The sequence below is a fragment of the Seriola aureovittata genome, chromosome 2, assembly GCF_021018895.1.
Source record: "Seriola aureovittata isolate HTS-2021-v1 ecotype China chromosome 2, ASM2101889v1, whole genome shotgun sequence".
In the NCBI taxonomy this organism is placed as follows: Eukaryota; Metazoa; Chordata; class Actinopteri; order Carangiformes; family Carangidae; genus Seriola; species Seriola aureovittata.
The window spans coordinates 13,074,906-13,090,858 of NC_079365.1; the positions used below are offsets into that span (position 1 = coordinate 13,074,906).

The 15,953-nt window shown below is 39.1% G+C and overlaps 2 protein-coding genes across 2 annotated transcripts; both read left to right on the plus strand.

Annotated features, from left to right (window-relative positions):
- Positions 1-3,782: 3,782 nt before the first annotated feature.
- Positions 3,783-8,824, plus strand: LOC130161553 (translocon-associated protein subunit alpha-like). Its single transcript, XM_056364923.1, has 9 exons — positions 3,783-4,011; positions 5,038-5,156; positions 5,243-5,336; positions 5,529-5,656; positions 6,130-6,264; positions 6,660-6,736; positions 7,498-7,576; positions 7,763-7,856; positions 7,953-8,824. Exons 1-9 carry the CDS (start codon positions 3,798-3,800, stop codon positions 8,015-8,017), a joined length of 1,005 nt encoding a protein of 334 aa, XP_056220898.1. The 5' UTR covers positions 3,783-3,797; the 3' UTR covers positions 8,018-8,824.
- A 631-nt stretch (positions 8,825-9,455) lies between these two features.
- Positions 9,456-15,911, plus strand: LOC130184323 (neuritin-like). The gene is made up of 3 exons (XM_056400265.1): positions 9,456-9,989; positions 10,902-11,055; positions 11,804-15,911. The coding sequence occupies exons 1-3, from the start codon at positions 9,938-9,940 to the stop codon at positions 12,030-12,032; spliced, it is 435 nt and encodes a 144-aa protein (XP_056256240.1). The 5' UTR covers positions 9,456-9,937; the 3' UTR covers positions 12,033-15,911.
- Positions 15,912-15,953: the final 42 nt, after the last annotated feature.

Consider the following 15,953-nt stretch of genomic DNA (forward strand, 5'->3'; position numbering starts at 1 on the left):
CAGCGAAGCTTTAACCAAGGACAATGCTCTTTTTCTCTCTTTACACCCTGTGTATGATAACCAAGACTACAGTATCTGTTGTATGTGTATGCTTGCACAATGCGATGCTATTCAAGACACTCCTTTTTCAAGGGACAGGATGCGTGCTTTTGCAGAAAACCACAAACTTTTTTAGATTGACAAAAACATGCAAGGCAACAAGTTTTGAGCATGTGAACCTCTGCTCTGGTAATATTAAGGAATATGAGCACAGAAACCAGTTTTGCTTTAATTACCTTAATATTTGTATTGTCACATTTCAGAATTAAAACAGGAGTCTTTGACAGTAAAGTTAGGTGCAAGCTGCAGGACAAAAACAGACCAGTGACAATGACTGAAACTAACTAAATTTGAATTCTATTAATATAACACCTTCATTTCAAGAGAAAGATGGTGATTTACAGTGGGTACGGAAAGTATTCAGACCCCTTTAAATGTTTCACTCTGTTTCATTGCAGCCATTTGCTAAAAATCAAAAAAAGTTCATTTTATTTCTCATTAGTGTACACTCAGCACCCCATCTTGACAGAAAAAAACTAAATGTAGAAATTTTTGCAAATTTATTAAAAAAGAAAAACTGAAATATCACATGGTCATAAGTATTCAGACCCTTTGCTCAGTATTGAGTAGAAGCTAGTACAGCCATGAGTTTTCTTGGGAATGATGCAACAAGTTTTTCCACACCTGGATTTGGGGATCCTCTGCCATTCTTCCTTGCAGATCCTCTCCAGTTCTGTCAGGTTGGATGGTGAACGTTGGTGGACAGCCATTTTCAGGTCTCTCCAGAGATGCTCAATTGGGTTTGGGTCAGGGCTCTGGCTGGGCCAGTCAAGAATGGTCACAGAGTTGTTCCGAAGCCACTCCTTTGTTATTTTAGCTGTGTGCTTAGGGTCATTGTCTTGTTGGAAGGTGAACCTTCGACCCAGTCTCAGGTCCTGAGCACTCTGGAAGAGGTTTTCTTCCAGGATATCTCTGTACTTGGCCGCATTCATCTTTCCTTCAATTGCAAGCAGTCGTCCTGTCCAGCTGAAAAACACCCCCATAGCATGATGCTGCCACCACCACGTTTCACTGTTGGGATTGTATTGGGCAGGTGATGAGCAGTGCCTGGTTTTCTCTACCCATACTGCTTAGAATTAACACCAAAAAGTTCAATCTTGGTCTCATCAGACCAGAGAATCTTATTTCTCATAGTCTGGGAGTCCTTCATCTGTTTTTTGGCAAACTCTATGCAGGCTTTCATATGTCTTGAGAGGCTTCCGTCGGGCCACTCTGCCATAAAGCCCCGACTGGTGGAGGGCTGCAGTGATAGTTGACTTTGTGGAACTTTCTCCCATCTCCCTACTGCATCTCTGGAGCTCAGCCACAGTGATCTTTGGGTTCTTCTTTACCTCTCTCACCAAGGCTCTTCTCCCACAATTGCTCAGTTTGGCTGGACGGCCAGGTCTATGAAGAGTTCTGGTCGTCCCAAACATCTTCCATTTAAGGATTATGGAGGCCACTGTGCTGCAGAAATTCTTTTGTAACCTTGGCCAGATCTGTGCCTTGCCACAATTCTGTCTCTGAGCTCCTTGGGCAGTTCCTTCAACCTCATGACTCTCACTTGCTCTGACATGCACTGCAAGCTGTAAGGTCTTATATAGACAGGTGTGTGCCTTTCCTAATCGAGTCCAATCAGTTTGATTAAACACAGCTGGACTCCAATGAAGGAGTAGAACCATCTCAAGGAGGATCAGAAGAAATGGACAGCATGTGAGTAAAATATGAGTGTCACAGCAAAGGGTCTGAATACTTATGACCATGTGATATTTCAGTTTTTCTTTTTTAATAAATTTGCAAAAAGTTCTACATTTCTGTTTTTTTCTGTCAAGATGGGGTGCTGAATGTACATTAATGAGAAAAAAATGAACTTTTTCGATTTTAGCAAATGGCTGCAATGAAACAAATAGTGAAAAATTTAAAGGGGTCTGAATACTTTCCTTCTTACTGTATATTTTGTCATGATGACCTCTAAAAATGTTTCTGTAGCTGGACGTCTACATGTGACACAGTTCTTATCTTCATGTATGTGTTTACATCCAAGCTAGTACCCAGTGTACAGTAATACAGTAATGTACAGTATACCTGAGTCAAACATCATCCAGACTTCTGATTGATCAGTGTTTACAGATTACAAGCTGATGTATCCAAGTTTAAGTCATAGCCTGGATGTCTTTAGACATAGACTACTCAATTACAATCAATGACACTGAGTGTGATAAACCATTATCCAAATGTGTAACTTGGATATTTGCAAATAATTACAGGAGTCCCACTGTTCTGGTATCCAGGTTCAGTGAATAGTTGGATTCCTCTGCATTGCCGACCTGTATCACTGAGATGATTTCTCTTCCTCTTCTTGTCCACTGATTTGCAGAAGCTGGGAGGCTGGTGACCAAGCAATACTGTGTCAATTATTTTTTACACACGCCACAACAACCCCAGAAAAGTGGTTTCCTGCAAGGCGTGTAGGCAGCTAATAGGTCGAGCCATGTCCACAACTATACCATGAAACTCAAACAGTTATTTAAAGTGATGAATCTGCACCAGTAAGAAGTCAGAATGTGAGCGTTTTTAAGGATTATCAAAGGCGAAAGTGTACATGAGTAATTAATTCATTTAGACGTGCTGAGTTCAATCAAGGCTCTGTTCATCAGACTGCACAGGTCATTATGAGCTGTGTCATCGCTGTGTTGAGGTTTCCTGCCAACAACTCAACCCTGCCTGATATGCTACACTCTTTTTGTCTTGTTGCACTGACTATAACCATGTGAATCCTTCACTAACCATTGTGCATCTGTAATTTTGCTCTGGTTTCCCAGCGGTGATCATAGAGTTCACCTGCATTTAGCTGGTGTTTGAAACACCTCCATGTTCAGCTCTTTTAACAATTCATCCTTCAAATCTGAACTGCACATCATCAACTTTCAACATTTTATCAGTGCACATGAACTACAGTGACCTCTTGAGGTCTTTTGGTCTCTCTACATCCATCACTGTTGAAATTTTCTTCCTTATAGTTTCAATTACTCTCTGAAACCTCACACAAACAAGGGCAAATCAGATACTTTCTCAACCATACTAAATATTGTAAGAAACCATTTTATCTAAGGAATTAAAGGACATTAGGGTAACCTAACAATATGATTTACCATGGCTTATATATTTACATGAATATCATACAGATGTGATGTTCAGTGTTAGCAGGCTGATACCGGCCATTGCCTGTTGCAGAGTATCTGTTTAAACTGCACTTATTAGTCATATTTTTACAAGAATGGCATAGTGGTGGAAGAAGTATACAGATCATTTACCACAGTGTAAAAAGTAAGTAGTAAGTATTTTTTATACAAGTATAAGTATAAAACAGAAGTTTGAAGGATCTTTCTTTTCATCTCATGTACACAACAGGATGTAAAGTAACAAGCATGCAAAACAACAAAATAAAAATGTACAATACAGACAATAAAAACAGAATTTGCTAAATCAAAAGGAAGTAATGTGTGACTTGTGATTGCTATGTAACTGCTGTTAAATGAATTTAAATTCATTGTGCTGACCAGCGGATGATCCTACTGCACAGTGTGAAGAATGTAAACGTGCCAAAGCTGAGTGCGACTGTCTCAGCTGCTCTATAGGTCTTTGAACTACAAGCGTGGACGGAAACGCAGTTTGCCGATCTCTGTTTTTCCTCCGTGTGAAACACACTGGAGCTTTAAATGAGTCGGACCTCCCAAACCTACTCCAGACAAACCTCTAACAGGCGGGTCCGACCTCCTTTTGTCCCGCCCTCTGCTCCGCCGCTGTCCTCTCCTCTCCTGAACGCTGATGTGTTACTAACTTCTGCCACCAAGTCCGAGAAAATGTTCAACTTCGGATCAAAGTTATTGTTGCTTTTCCTCCTGGCCTTCCCCTGTGGACTCGTTTCCATCGGTGAGTCGTATTTTTTCTGCGTTTGAAACACATTGTTCATGTCGCCGCCTCAGTTTGGTTCAGAGTTTTTAAAAAAAGTTAATAGTCTCACGTATTGACGTGGCACAGTCGCGGAGCTGCACACAGGCAGCTTCACGTCTCCACCGCCGCTTTTCTAACATGGACGTATGGACGTTTTATTCATCATTTCATCCAGTGTGATGAAAGAGTTGTAACTCATCGCTTTTGCTCTGAAATGAATGAAAACGACGGTCGCATACCGGCTGCTGCCGTCCGAGTACAAAAGAATCACCTCCGTCATTAAAAGTGAAGTTAAATATCTCCCCGTGAGCTGTAGAGATGATTATTTAATTTAAAAAAATATAAAGTAGTTTGTGGATGCAGCAAAGGTTGACGGCTCCCTCTGGCTGGGACACGTCACCATAGATAAGATGATGTGTTTGGACGTTTCTCTCAGCCTGTGTTTTCCCGCTGACTTACATTAGTCTGGGGATTTGTACTAAACTGCTGCCGTTCATTTTAAATGGGAAACAAACAGGCAAGTTCACTACAGACAGGGAAATAACAGCAGTATCAACAATATCAGTAGGTCCAATGTGTGAAAACTAGAGTTATCCATTCATTTTTAATTAGTTTAAGTTTTAACCACATAAATAGTTTGAAAACATCGTTTTTACAAACATTTAATTTATTCGCTGGTTTGTTTTTACTTGTTGGCATAGTTATTTGCTGAATATTTATCTCTGACTGGTGTGTGACCCTACCACAAACCAAAGATATTCAGTATAAATTGTTTATAAGGGTGAATACTACTTTTCTTTTACACATTTTCACAGCCACTCTGAACTTTCTCCACAAATAAGCAGGCTAGGGTGATATTGACATATATAATTATAATGTGGTGATATTTTAGGGCTGACAGAAAGAAAAATCGCAACTACATTTACAACATTAACTCTACAACCATCACCCACCCTTTAAACATGCAACTTTCACAAAACTGTTGTGTCTTCCGCCCCCATGCAGGCCATGTGTCCGCAGAGTCAGACTCTGCTGAGGACATTGCTGAGGATGCTGATGCTGCAGTAGATGAGGAGGAAGATGAGGAAGAGGTCCTTGTTGAGGAAGATCAGATACAAGCCTCAGTAAGTATCTTCGATCATACAGCAGTGTGGCAAAACATAGAGTTTGCATGCAGGTGGTTACATCACAATGCCATGTTCGTCCTCAGGAGGGTGAGGAAGATGAGTCCGATGAAGCTGCTGACAAGCTGTTATCTTCTCACCCTGATGCCGACACCACCATCATCTTCACGACAGGAGAAGGTTGGTCCAGGTCTTGAGTTTTCACAGTGTTTACGCTCACGTAGAAAACAGAAGCACAAAGTGAGTACAGCACGGTAGCTTGCATTTGTTCTAAGGAGTAACATAACAGGCAACTGTGTGGCTTTGTTAGTACACCGTACACCTGATGTTTTAAGTGTATTTAATATTTATTTGTATCCATCTTAAATTTAGAGTTTCCTGCCAATGAAATTGTGAGGTTCCTGGTGGGTTTCACCAACAAGGGGAGTCAGGATTTCACCGTTCAGTCGTTGGAGGCCTCCTTCCGGTATCCGCAGGACTTCCAGTTCTACATTCAGAATGTGAGTTTGATCTGAACGGAAACCACCAGCAAACATTTCTCCACCTTTTCAGTTGGATACATTACAAAATAATTTTAAAAAAAATCAATAATGTGTTGATTAACTCACACTCTTTTATAAATTATAAAAAAGGGAAGAACATTATTCTAAAAATATTCATCTGAATTATATAAAGGGCTTATAAAAGAAACATTTCTGGTGAATTCAAAGCAGTACGGCCACATAAAATCAATGGTGTTATAATTGTTTTTTTTATTTATTTTTTTTTACTTTTAACGGATTCAAGACAAATAAAGTCCACAACATTTATATTTTAATGCATGTATATGTAAGTGTATATTTATATTGAAAAGAAAAGACCGATGTTTTCTGTCTGCCCTGCTTCTGAACACAATAAATACTCCTGAAAAGAATTACCATGTCATAGTGTAATACAGTAGCTGAGTTTTTTTTTTCTATGTGTGTGTTTGTAGTTCACAGCTTTGCCCTTGAACACCGTGGTGCAGCCTCAGGCTCAGGCCTCCTTTGAGTACTCTTTCATCCCAGCTCAGCCCATGGCTGGTCGTCCATTTGGTCTTGTTATCCTCCTCAACTATCTTGACACTGAGGTAAAAAAAGAAAAAAAAAAACAGTTTTTCATTATTTAAAAAAAATGTTTTGTGGTTGGTTGTTGGTGAGGATATGTTGAGGTTGACTTTTGAAAGAGAGAAGATACAGTGTGAGGCCGTGACTGTCATGATGCACATGAAAATTAAAACTTAAAGAAGCCACAGTCAGCAAAGCAGCTTCTCTTTAGTCATGTTTTTATAACCGGCACCACTGGTGACTCTGTCATTATTTTCTCCCTGCCAAGTGTTGACAGCTGTTTCCATGCTATTAACAAATTATGTGATAAATGTTGAGATACATTGTCAGTATGGTTTTTTAATGATAAGTTTCAAGAGGGTTCCTGAAGGTTGAAGCTATTTCTTTACTTATAGTAAATGTTCACATCTTTCTTTAGGGCAGCGTGTTCCAGACTGCCATTTACAACCAGACTGTCACCATCACTGAGAGAGAAGAGGGACTGGACGGAGAAACGTAAGACTTTCTTTTACTGGGTCTATGTTATATCCTGACATGTGCAAACTCGTAAATGAACATGTAGACGCCAAAATGGAAGGAAGAAGATGACTTATAGCAAAGTGACTACATCAGACTGGGCAATAGATGGACCTATTCAACCATTTTCTTTGCATCTCAATTTAGCGTAAATCATTTTTAACTCTAATTATTTTTGCCCACATTTTACTTAACTTTTTACTTATTTGCCATATCTCTTGAAGCCCTGGCATCTCTTTAAGGCTTCATAGTACCAGCTCTACCAGAATATTGCAGCACATGTAAGAACCTGTAAAAGAAGGTGTGAAATTGGCACAAAGAGATTAGTTGTCAGAGCTCTGCTGCTGGTGCACGATGCAGGAACTGTTGCCAGTCTTTATGCTACAGGTTTACACTAAAAAATGCACTTGAATTTGCTTTTGAAGGCAGCCGTTTGCTTGAATAGCGCTCTGATTAGATTTGCATCCATTATTTAGTAAGTAAACTGCAGAAGGTCATAAAACTGTTTTCATACCACCTTCCTCAACTAGGGATAAAAAACTCTGCTTTATGTGTTGAAATAAATTATACAAGAAATAATAAATTTCAAATTAAATGGCTGCATATTATGGCCGTGCATTCTAATGGCTTTGTAAGTGAAGTAAATTGCAGTTAAGTGAAGGTCTAGATTGAGCACTTGAATAAAAAACGCTGCTGCTTGTTGTTTTCTTATTACAGAAATGATTTTGTTTTACTTGCAGAATGTTCATGTACGTGTTCCTGGTTGGACTGGTGGTCCTGATGCTCTTTGGGATGTACCAGGTCCTGGAGTCAAGGACGGTATGTGTTTTTTATGTTAGGATATGTATGTTTGATCTACTCAAGAAATTCCAATCAGCTTTGCCAATGCAAATTTAATAAGATATTTTCATGTGTAAATCCAACAGCAGTAAATAGATAATAAAGTGTGCATTACGGTTAATAGATAAAATAGTTTAAAAATAACTTTGAACCTGTGTTTTACAGAAAAAGAGGATGCCAGTGAAAATAGAGAAGGGCACTGGTGGGATAAATGATGTGGACATCAGCTGGATTCCTCAGGAGACTCTCAATGTCATGAGTATGTTCGTTTTATTATCGCAAGTAGTAACAGACTCATTTCTGTTGCTCTTCATGAAGCAACACAAATAGCTGATCTTTACATCCTGTCTTACAGACAAGGCTTCCCCTAAAACATCTCCACGGAAACGAACCAAGAGGGCAGCTGGAGCAGATCAATAAAACTGTCCATTTTCCATCCATCATCATGCTGTTTCCATCCATATCATATTATTGATTACCTTTCACAATGAGTCAGCATTGCTGGAATACAATTTCCAGCAAACACCAGTGTGTTAAAGATGTTTGTATGGATCTCAGCCTCTCAGACGCTAACAGGACTCAACTACAGCTCATTTTTAAAGCGACTTTTTTTATCTGTATGTGAGTGCGCGTGCGTGTGTGTGTGTGTGTGTGTGTGTGTGTGTGTGTGTAAGGTGAGAAAAGAGAATAAAATAAGTCATTAAAAATCATGGAAAAACAAAAGAGATATGATATAAGCTGCCCCCCCATGAAAGCTGTTAAGCCATAATAATTTTGTTGAAGATTGATTTGTCATCTGAAGGATAAAATAGATTTTATGACTTCAAAACATTCATATTTCATCCTCCTCTCTGTCTTGTAAACACCATTGTGCCTTACCTGTACTGTGACTCTGATCCCCTATAATCAACCCCTATACAGTCACATACAGCCACATACAGTCACATACAGTCACAGTATGGCCGGAGGTTTGTAAAACTTTGAGTTGGATGTGGTATTTGTTTTACAGTGGGGCAATGGCAGCTGCAAGTCTAACAAACATTCAAACAGTGTTCTCTGGAGGTTTCTGCAGGTTAATTTATCTGTTTCATCTCCTTACTGTTGTAAGAGGCTAGGTGAAGCATTTCGAACTCTTGCTAGGTGCTAACGGTGCAGTCAGTCTCAGATTGTAGGCCATTATTTGTGATGAAAGATCTTCTGAACAACAATAAAAGGGTGAACAAAATGTTTTTTTGGTCCTGGTAGTTGCTTTCTTAGAAACTAATTTCTTCATGATTATACTGTTGTCATGTGCAGTCTGTCACAGTTTGTGCTTCATGCCGCAATTTTATGTACTCAGTTTCAGTAAAATGACAACTGTGGATGGTGTTATTTGAGGAAGTTAGGATGAAAGTGACTTGAACCACAAGAGATTTTGTAAACCTTTTGGTAAGGCTTTATTTGAATGGGTTTATAAATTCCTAATTCTTGGAAATTATTATGAAATTAAACTATAGAATTTGTCACTATAACTAAAAATGTATTAAAAGAGATATGCTATTGTTGATTCCAAAAAAATGATAAACTAAAGTAATCTAGAGTCTTTCAGCAAGTTACATCACTTCAGCTGGACCTTCACTGTGCAGACCAAACTATAGTTATATATAATAGGCAACTTACAGAATTATGACTTCATAACGTAAAACCCTTCAGCACATACATTGAGAAGAGACAGCTTGTGTCCAGCAGTTAAACTTTTGAATTATAGTTGCATATTCATATATTATGATTTTTTTAATGAGGGAGCTGCAGAAGTTTTACATTTTAAGAATAAGTTAAAAAAAAAAAAAAAAGATAGTTAGACACAAATGATCCTTTTCTAACTAGAACCAAATGGGATAGCGGTAGCTTCATGATTCATGTGTGAATATAAATATAACTTACTGTAAGAATAAAATGGAGATCCTGCAAAGAGACAGCATGGGAAATGAAAAAAATAAAAATAAAAACGTGACTGACTGGAGGCAAGCAGGCACACTTTGAGAGACCTCCCTGTGTTGTGTGAGTGTTGCAGGAGGGTTGCACGGCGGTTCCTGCTCGGGGAGGTAGGAGCTGTCCGGTGCTGAGGGGGGAAGATGAGCTCAGCGCGCGCGCCGGGGGGCAGGTAACGTCAGCAGTCGGCCGGAGCAGGGAAAGACTGAGCATACACACCCACCAAGTGTTTATCGCCGGTTAATCACCGAAACACATTAAGCATGGGCAGCTAATCAGCTCCGTGTGACTCAGCGCCGCTTTTCCATTCCGATCCACGAGTCCCTCGGCAGCATCCCGCGCCCTCCGCTTGGCTTGAAATGGGATGATATGGGATTTTTCATGTCGACGAAGATCGGGGGGATTCTTGCGTTTGCCTTGGGTAAGTGCTCCTCCGTGGTTTCGTTTGGGCTGCGAGCCCCTCTGGATGGTCTGACAGGGAAAACTGCCTTATATCGTTTTATCTCCCTGCATCAGAAATGTCACTGCTGTAATTGTTATCTGCATTCATCTCCATCAGTTTTGCATGATGGTTATGAGATCTGTGCCGTGGCCAGCTGCTTCTAGTATATACCCAGCGACCATAGATACTGAGTGTCTATACTTAGGTGATAGTGTGCAAGCTTTTAGACATGCAACATTCAAAAATAAAACCCCTCAAATAGATTTTTCTTTCCTTATATGTCACTTTTACGAATATTTTGAGCTTTTATTTTTGCCTTGTCCTTTTGTAAATTGTTCTGTTGTGGACATGTTTTAGCATTTAATTTGCAAATAGCTCTGATTAGAACATTGCACTCCATGTGAAAGAAATGTATGAGCTGCAGTGGTCAGGACTATTCTCTGTGGTAACATCTGCTTCACAGCCAGCCGCCCACTGACATCTGTGAAGTTCAGATGCAAAATCTTACATTTACATATGAACATGGATGTTAAAAATACTTACATGTATTTATGCAATATAAAAAAAAAAGAAAGAAATTGAATGGAAAATAAGTTTTGTGCATGATCATGAGCAGTGTTTGAGGGTACTGTTGGAAGTGTGGAGATGGTAAAGGAAGAGAAATCAGATTCAAACTATTTCAAACATAGGAATACTTACAAAAGGCCAGAAATCCTAAACAGGACTTTACAGAATGAAAGCAACTACTTTTGATAACTTTTCTTGCACATTTGTAAGTGGACGTACTGATGCTACTGATTCTTCTTTCAAACTTGAAAGAAAATGAAGGGCCAAACATTACTGGTTCACAAAGTCTGGTCAAATTAGCATTGACTTGTGTCTGTGTTGCAGTATTCCTGTCCCTCACAGTGTCAGGAGACTCAGCAGATGTGAAGTGTGAGAACATTTATAAGGACTTTTCTGATTGTGTCCTGGAGCTGGGAGAGAGCATGGACAACTATCAGGAGAACGTGACCAGTGAGAGGGGAGTGGCAGCCGTGTGCAGGTAAGAATAACTCTACCAATAAGAGAGTGTGTGTGAACAGCATGCAGCACCCATTTGAACACACAGGGCATCGCTCTTATAAACACCAAATTCAGTCTGTAGGATTTTATTTGAACCAAACACTGTGCACTGTCAAAGAGGGTAAAAACTGCCATGACAGGTTGGAATAAAAAAAAAAAAACACTGATCTATAGCACTGTGCATAAAATTGTCCCTCAGTTCAATTTGTAGGAAATAGTGCATGATTGAGTGGAAAAATATAGACGGATACAGTATGAAATCTGCAACTCCTGACAAAATATGGAGAGAAAATGAGAAGATGCTATAATCTCAGAGGGAGAATGGAGAAATGAATGGTGCTGAGACACTGAGCCATTGTACTAAATAATTTATGACTTCGCTGCAGCAGTAATGAAATTCCAGGGACGTTTTTTTGTCATTGTTACTGCACGCACTCTACAACCCCAGTACAGTATATTGAAGACAAAGATTTACACAAAAACCTTCTGTTGAAAATTGCCCGCTTGCAATATCATCTGTGATATTGTTTCACTCTCTGATGCAGTTGCCATGGCAATTAAAGCTCAGTTTGACTTACTTGAAGCCATCATAGCCATCTGAGCGATAGATTATTGGCAAACAAATTAATCCATGACAGCCATTGCACGTCTGCATGCTGTAGCCGGGATGAATTCTGAGTGAAATGGCAGACGCAACGTTGATCTGATGATCCTTTGTTTGCCACCAGCCACTGGGAAGCTTTCCACACATGTGCCCTCACAGCCCTGTCCGACTGTCAGGAGGAAGTCAGCTCCATCTGGGAGACGCTGAGGCAGGACTCCAGGAAGATGCGCTTCCAGGGAAGTCTGTTCGACCTGTGCAGCCCCAGCTCCGCTCCCAGCATAAGTTCACGTCTCGCTGCACTTACCCTGCCACTGATGCTGATCATGACTGGGCCCAACTGGTCCTCTGTATAGATGGGGTAACGGTGGGGGTGGGGGGGTGGGGGGGTTGAGAGTGAGGAGATGGGAGAGGTAAGGAGGGCCTCACATTCCCCAGGGTTCAGTCCTCCTGAGTTCAAACTTAAAGCCAAGGATTTAAGAGAGACAAATGTTTTAATAAGGATTATTTTGACACAGAGCCACGGATGCCTGTGGCAAGCCAATCAATATTTGCTGTGATGAATAATGTTTGAAATCCTCTCAAATACTTCAGCTTGATCTTCCCTTATGTCTAAAAACTGGTGGAGTAGTGAAGAAAATGACATTTCTGCCAACTTATCAGTCCAGGCAGACTAAAGCAAACACTCCAAGTATTCTAATGATTTCAGATACAATGTGACCAGAGTCAGATCAGTGACTCCTGTTGCTCTGGGTTACCACTAAACAAGGGGTGGACACAATACTGTGAATACCTAATGTAAAACCCACCTGCAACGAATACTCTTTTTTTTAGTTTTATAGAGATATAAGTCTGTTGACAATTACTATATTCAGTTTTCAACTCTGAGGTCATTTCTAAAGCAGTATTTGCAGAGCACTGGTTTTCATTATATTACAGTAATGTGTTCCTGTTATTGTGTCCACTCCCTGCACCATTTATTGTATGCTTTTATCATGATAGTTAAAGGAATAGTTCAGCATTTTGGGAGTCAGATGAGAAGATCGATAACACTATCATGTTTGTACGGTAATTATGAAGCCATCGCCAGCAGCCATTCAGCTTAGTTTTGCACATGGCTGCTCCCAACCAAGAAATTGTTCAGCACACAACTTGTTTTTGAGCTTTTGCATATATTCAACAAATGATATATACAATGTTAATTGGAGAGCTTTAGAGGCACGGGTAGGTTGATTTTGTTACTTTTGGACAAAGGTAGCCTAGCTGTTTTCAAGTCTTGTGCAAAGCTAAGCTAACCAGGCGCTGGCTGTTTCGTATTTAGTGCAGACATGAGAGTCTTATCAATTGTCATACCTAATTCTCTGCAAGGAAGCAAATGACATATTTCTTAAAATTACTGTAATAAAGAGTTACCTTACTGTACTGTACATTAGCACTACAACAAAAGTTTTAATCTTCGTTGAATTTCATGATATAATTAGCTTCCACATTACAGGAGAAGATTTAAAGGGGTATTTCACCAAAAATAACAGCAATATTTTAGTAAATCTTAGCTCTTAGTCATTACAAATCTATTTGAATTAGTTGTCAACTTACTGATCAATGAACCAACCTAAAGACCAAACCAGACATTAATCTTATGGAACTAATGACACCAAAGCTAGCAACAGTTCAGATACACTTTAGGTGAAATGCACCTTTAACCTGTTTCAAATTGTAGTAAATGTTTGTGTAAGTGACAATCAAGCCACTTGTATGAAACCTTTGACCCCTTTTCCCCTACAACATTTCAGCCCACCGTGGCTGATGTTGCACGGCTGCTATAAAGACACCAAAAACAGACATCTGACACCTGGCATCACATGTTCACTCCTCCAGCTCCTCTCTCGCTCTCTCAGAGCCTCGCCCCACTCTTTGGTTCAATCTTCACTCAATCATCAGACTTCTGACCCATTGATGTATCTGAAAAAAAAAGAAATCTAGAGCGTGAATGTTCAGTGTTGTCTCATAAATTTTTGTTACATGTTTTGTGTGAAAGTGCTCTACTGTAGTAAACGCAATATAACTAGAACTTTACTTCTTTCTCAAAGTACTGCAAAAACACAGTAGTTTATGCAGTACACAGAGACTACACAGGGATAGATTCTATCAAGGAGATTAGATTTTCAAAGACAATAATTCAGCCAGAAGTATAATGAAAATTCCCCAAATTATCATATTTTAATACTCATACAGAGATTTTATTAAACTTTAAAAACCTATAATTAATGTCTAATAAAGTTAAAATATATGCAATAAAAAACGAACTGGTATAATACAAAACAATTGCTTTCCATATATCATCCATATAATTTATTTTTTATTAATTATATTTCAATTACAGGTCTACCAATTAATGCATTGCATAATTATGTTATCAAACAAAATACAGATTCCAAACTCTGCTACTCCATTTATCTGTTTCATGCTTTTAATTGGTGTATTTTGGAGAAACTCAGGCTTGATTTTACAACACACCCATACATTTCAAAAGCTGTTAATAGAAAGAAAAGTATAGTGAATCTCATCGACAGAAAACAGCTAATGGTTACTACAGTTTGTAGCAAAATTGGCATCATTTCCACTCAGTCAGCTCATTTAGCAAATATAAATTATCATTACTTGTAATGGTGTTTTAATCACTTTGAAATAAATTTTTTTTTTTTTACAACAAGACTAGGTCAAAACCTTGTTCGTGCCTGGACTGTGTATTGTCAACGAGCGAACTGGAGGACATATTTGAAAACTGTTGTTGAATCGCTGTTAACAATTGACTTCATCACATCACGTGTTTGCATTCTCCCTAGTGTCACAGGTTTCAGTTCTCTATCTGTTTGCTTCTCCTCTACTCTCTTTGCTCACACATATACAGTATTTCAATACAGTTGAATTCCCATTAAAGCTTTTCTCATTCACATGTTTTTCTGTTTCTGTTGTCAGACAAAGGAACAAGTTTGAAATAGTGACTGAAACACAGCCCATCAAGGCTGCATGTTAACCAGCAGTCACTTCCAAGCAGCGGCTACTTGTAAAATGATCGCTCAAAGAAAAAGTTAGAAGCGACAGAATATCTTTCCTATTTTGTCTCTGAAACATCACACAGACTCTATCTGCGATCCACAACTGTTTTCAACTACTGTATTTCCTAACAAAGTGACTGGGGAACCAGGGCAGCAAGGTGACCACCCATAACAAGGTGTAGCCCACAGTTGGCACCAATACACTTGGTTTATACACAGTCTTGTTTGAAAAAAAGTCTCTAAATCTTGCAAAAAATGCGCTACATTGGGAACACCACAGGCTGTAAACGCCCCCCTAAAAGAAACTGTTTGTGCCAATTCATTTTGAAAGAGCAACAGCCGATGGGGAAACTCCAACTCACTTCACATGGCAATCACTTGCCCAATGGAAACATGATCAGTCAGTCACATTCACAATTTTTAGTGTGACATTTCTAATTTTATGGCAATAGACACTGAGATTCATAGAAAATTAAAAATGATTGAGCAATAGCATTGATTTTTGTTTTTTTTCCAAAACTATGTTACCATTTCTACATTTCCTTTAATTATTATGGTCTTAACAGGCATCATCAATATATGGGTGATTTCTGTGGTCCTGAATATTTTCCTCATTTATTCTTTATCACAAATGCATGACAATTTTTGTGGCAGTCTGTTGATTTTAACTTGGACAAAGCGTACAGTGGTATTGACCTGTGCATGAAGTTTCACTTGCTCTTCAATGTATCAGCATCATTTCTTATGCAGTTTCATTAGCCACCCATCCCCCACTGCATTAGCATGTTTGTTCTAGTTGTTTCAATTTATTTCATGTTTCACAAGTGGTAGCATCATGTCATCCATTGTGTGTCTGGTGGTGAGAATACAAAACCAGTTGTGGTGTCCTCCAAGCATGAGCAATATGTACGGTCACTTCTTTAAAAGAGGACTCTTATATCCTCATATGCTGTTGAAGAAAGCATGACAATGACTGTGTTATCATGAGCATTATACCATAAAAATAACCCTAATGTCAGTTTAAACATGGAAAGAACTTCTGAATGTAAAAACAAGTTCAGTATCCATGTGAGTTTTTCAGTTTACTGATAGAAAAGCACACTATTTACAAGACTGTATAAAGCAATATATGGCAAAGTAATGTGTTTGTAATAATAAAGCACCATGTTTAAAATATGTGTGTGTATGTGTGTGTGTGCATCACCTTCAGCAAAATAC

Excerpts from the sequence above, each read along its gene's own strand:
- LOC130161553 (XM_056364923.1), top strand. The coding sequence starts at position 3,798 with ATGAGTCGGACCTCCCAAACCTACTCCAGACAAACCTCTAACAGGCGG. Across the intron at positions 6,265-6,659 it reads TCAACTATCTTGACACTGAG|GGCAGCGTGTTCCAGACTGC; the intron begins GTAAAAAAAGAA and ends ATCTTTCTTTAG. Across the intron at positions 7,857-7,952 it reads GGAGACTCTCAATGTCATGA|ACAAGGCTTCCCCTAAAACA; the intron begins GTATGTTCGTTT and ends CCTGTCTTACAG.
- LOC130184323 (XM_056400265.1), top strand. The coding sequence starts at position 9,938 with ATGGGATTTTTCATGTCGACGAAGATCGGGGGGATTCTTGCGTTTGCC. Across the intron at positions 9,990-10,901 it reads GATTCTTGCGTTTGCCTTGG|TATTCCTGTCCCTCACAGTG; the intron begins GTAAGTGCTCCT and ends TCTGTGTTGCAG. Across the intron at positions 11,056-11,803 it reads GGAGTGGCAGCCGTGTGCAG|CCACTGGGAAGCTTTCCACA; the intron begins GTAAGAATAACT and ends GTTTGCCACCAG.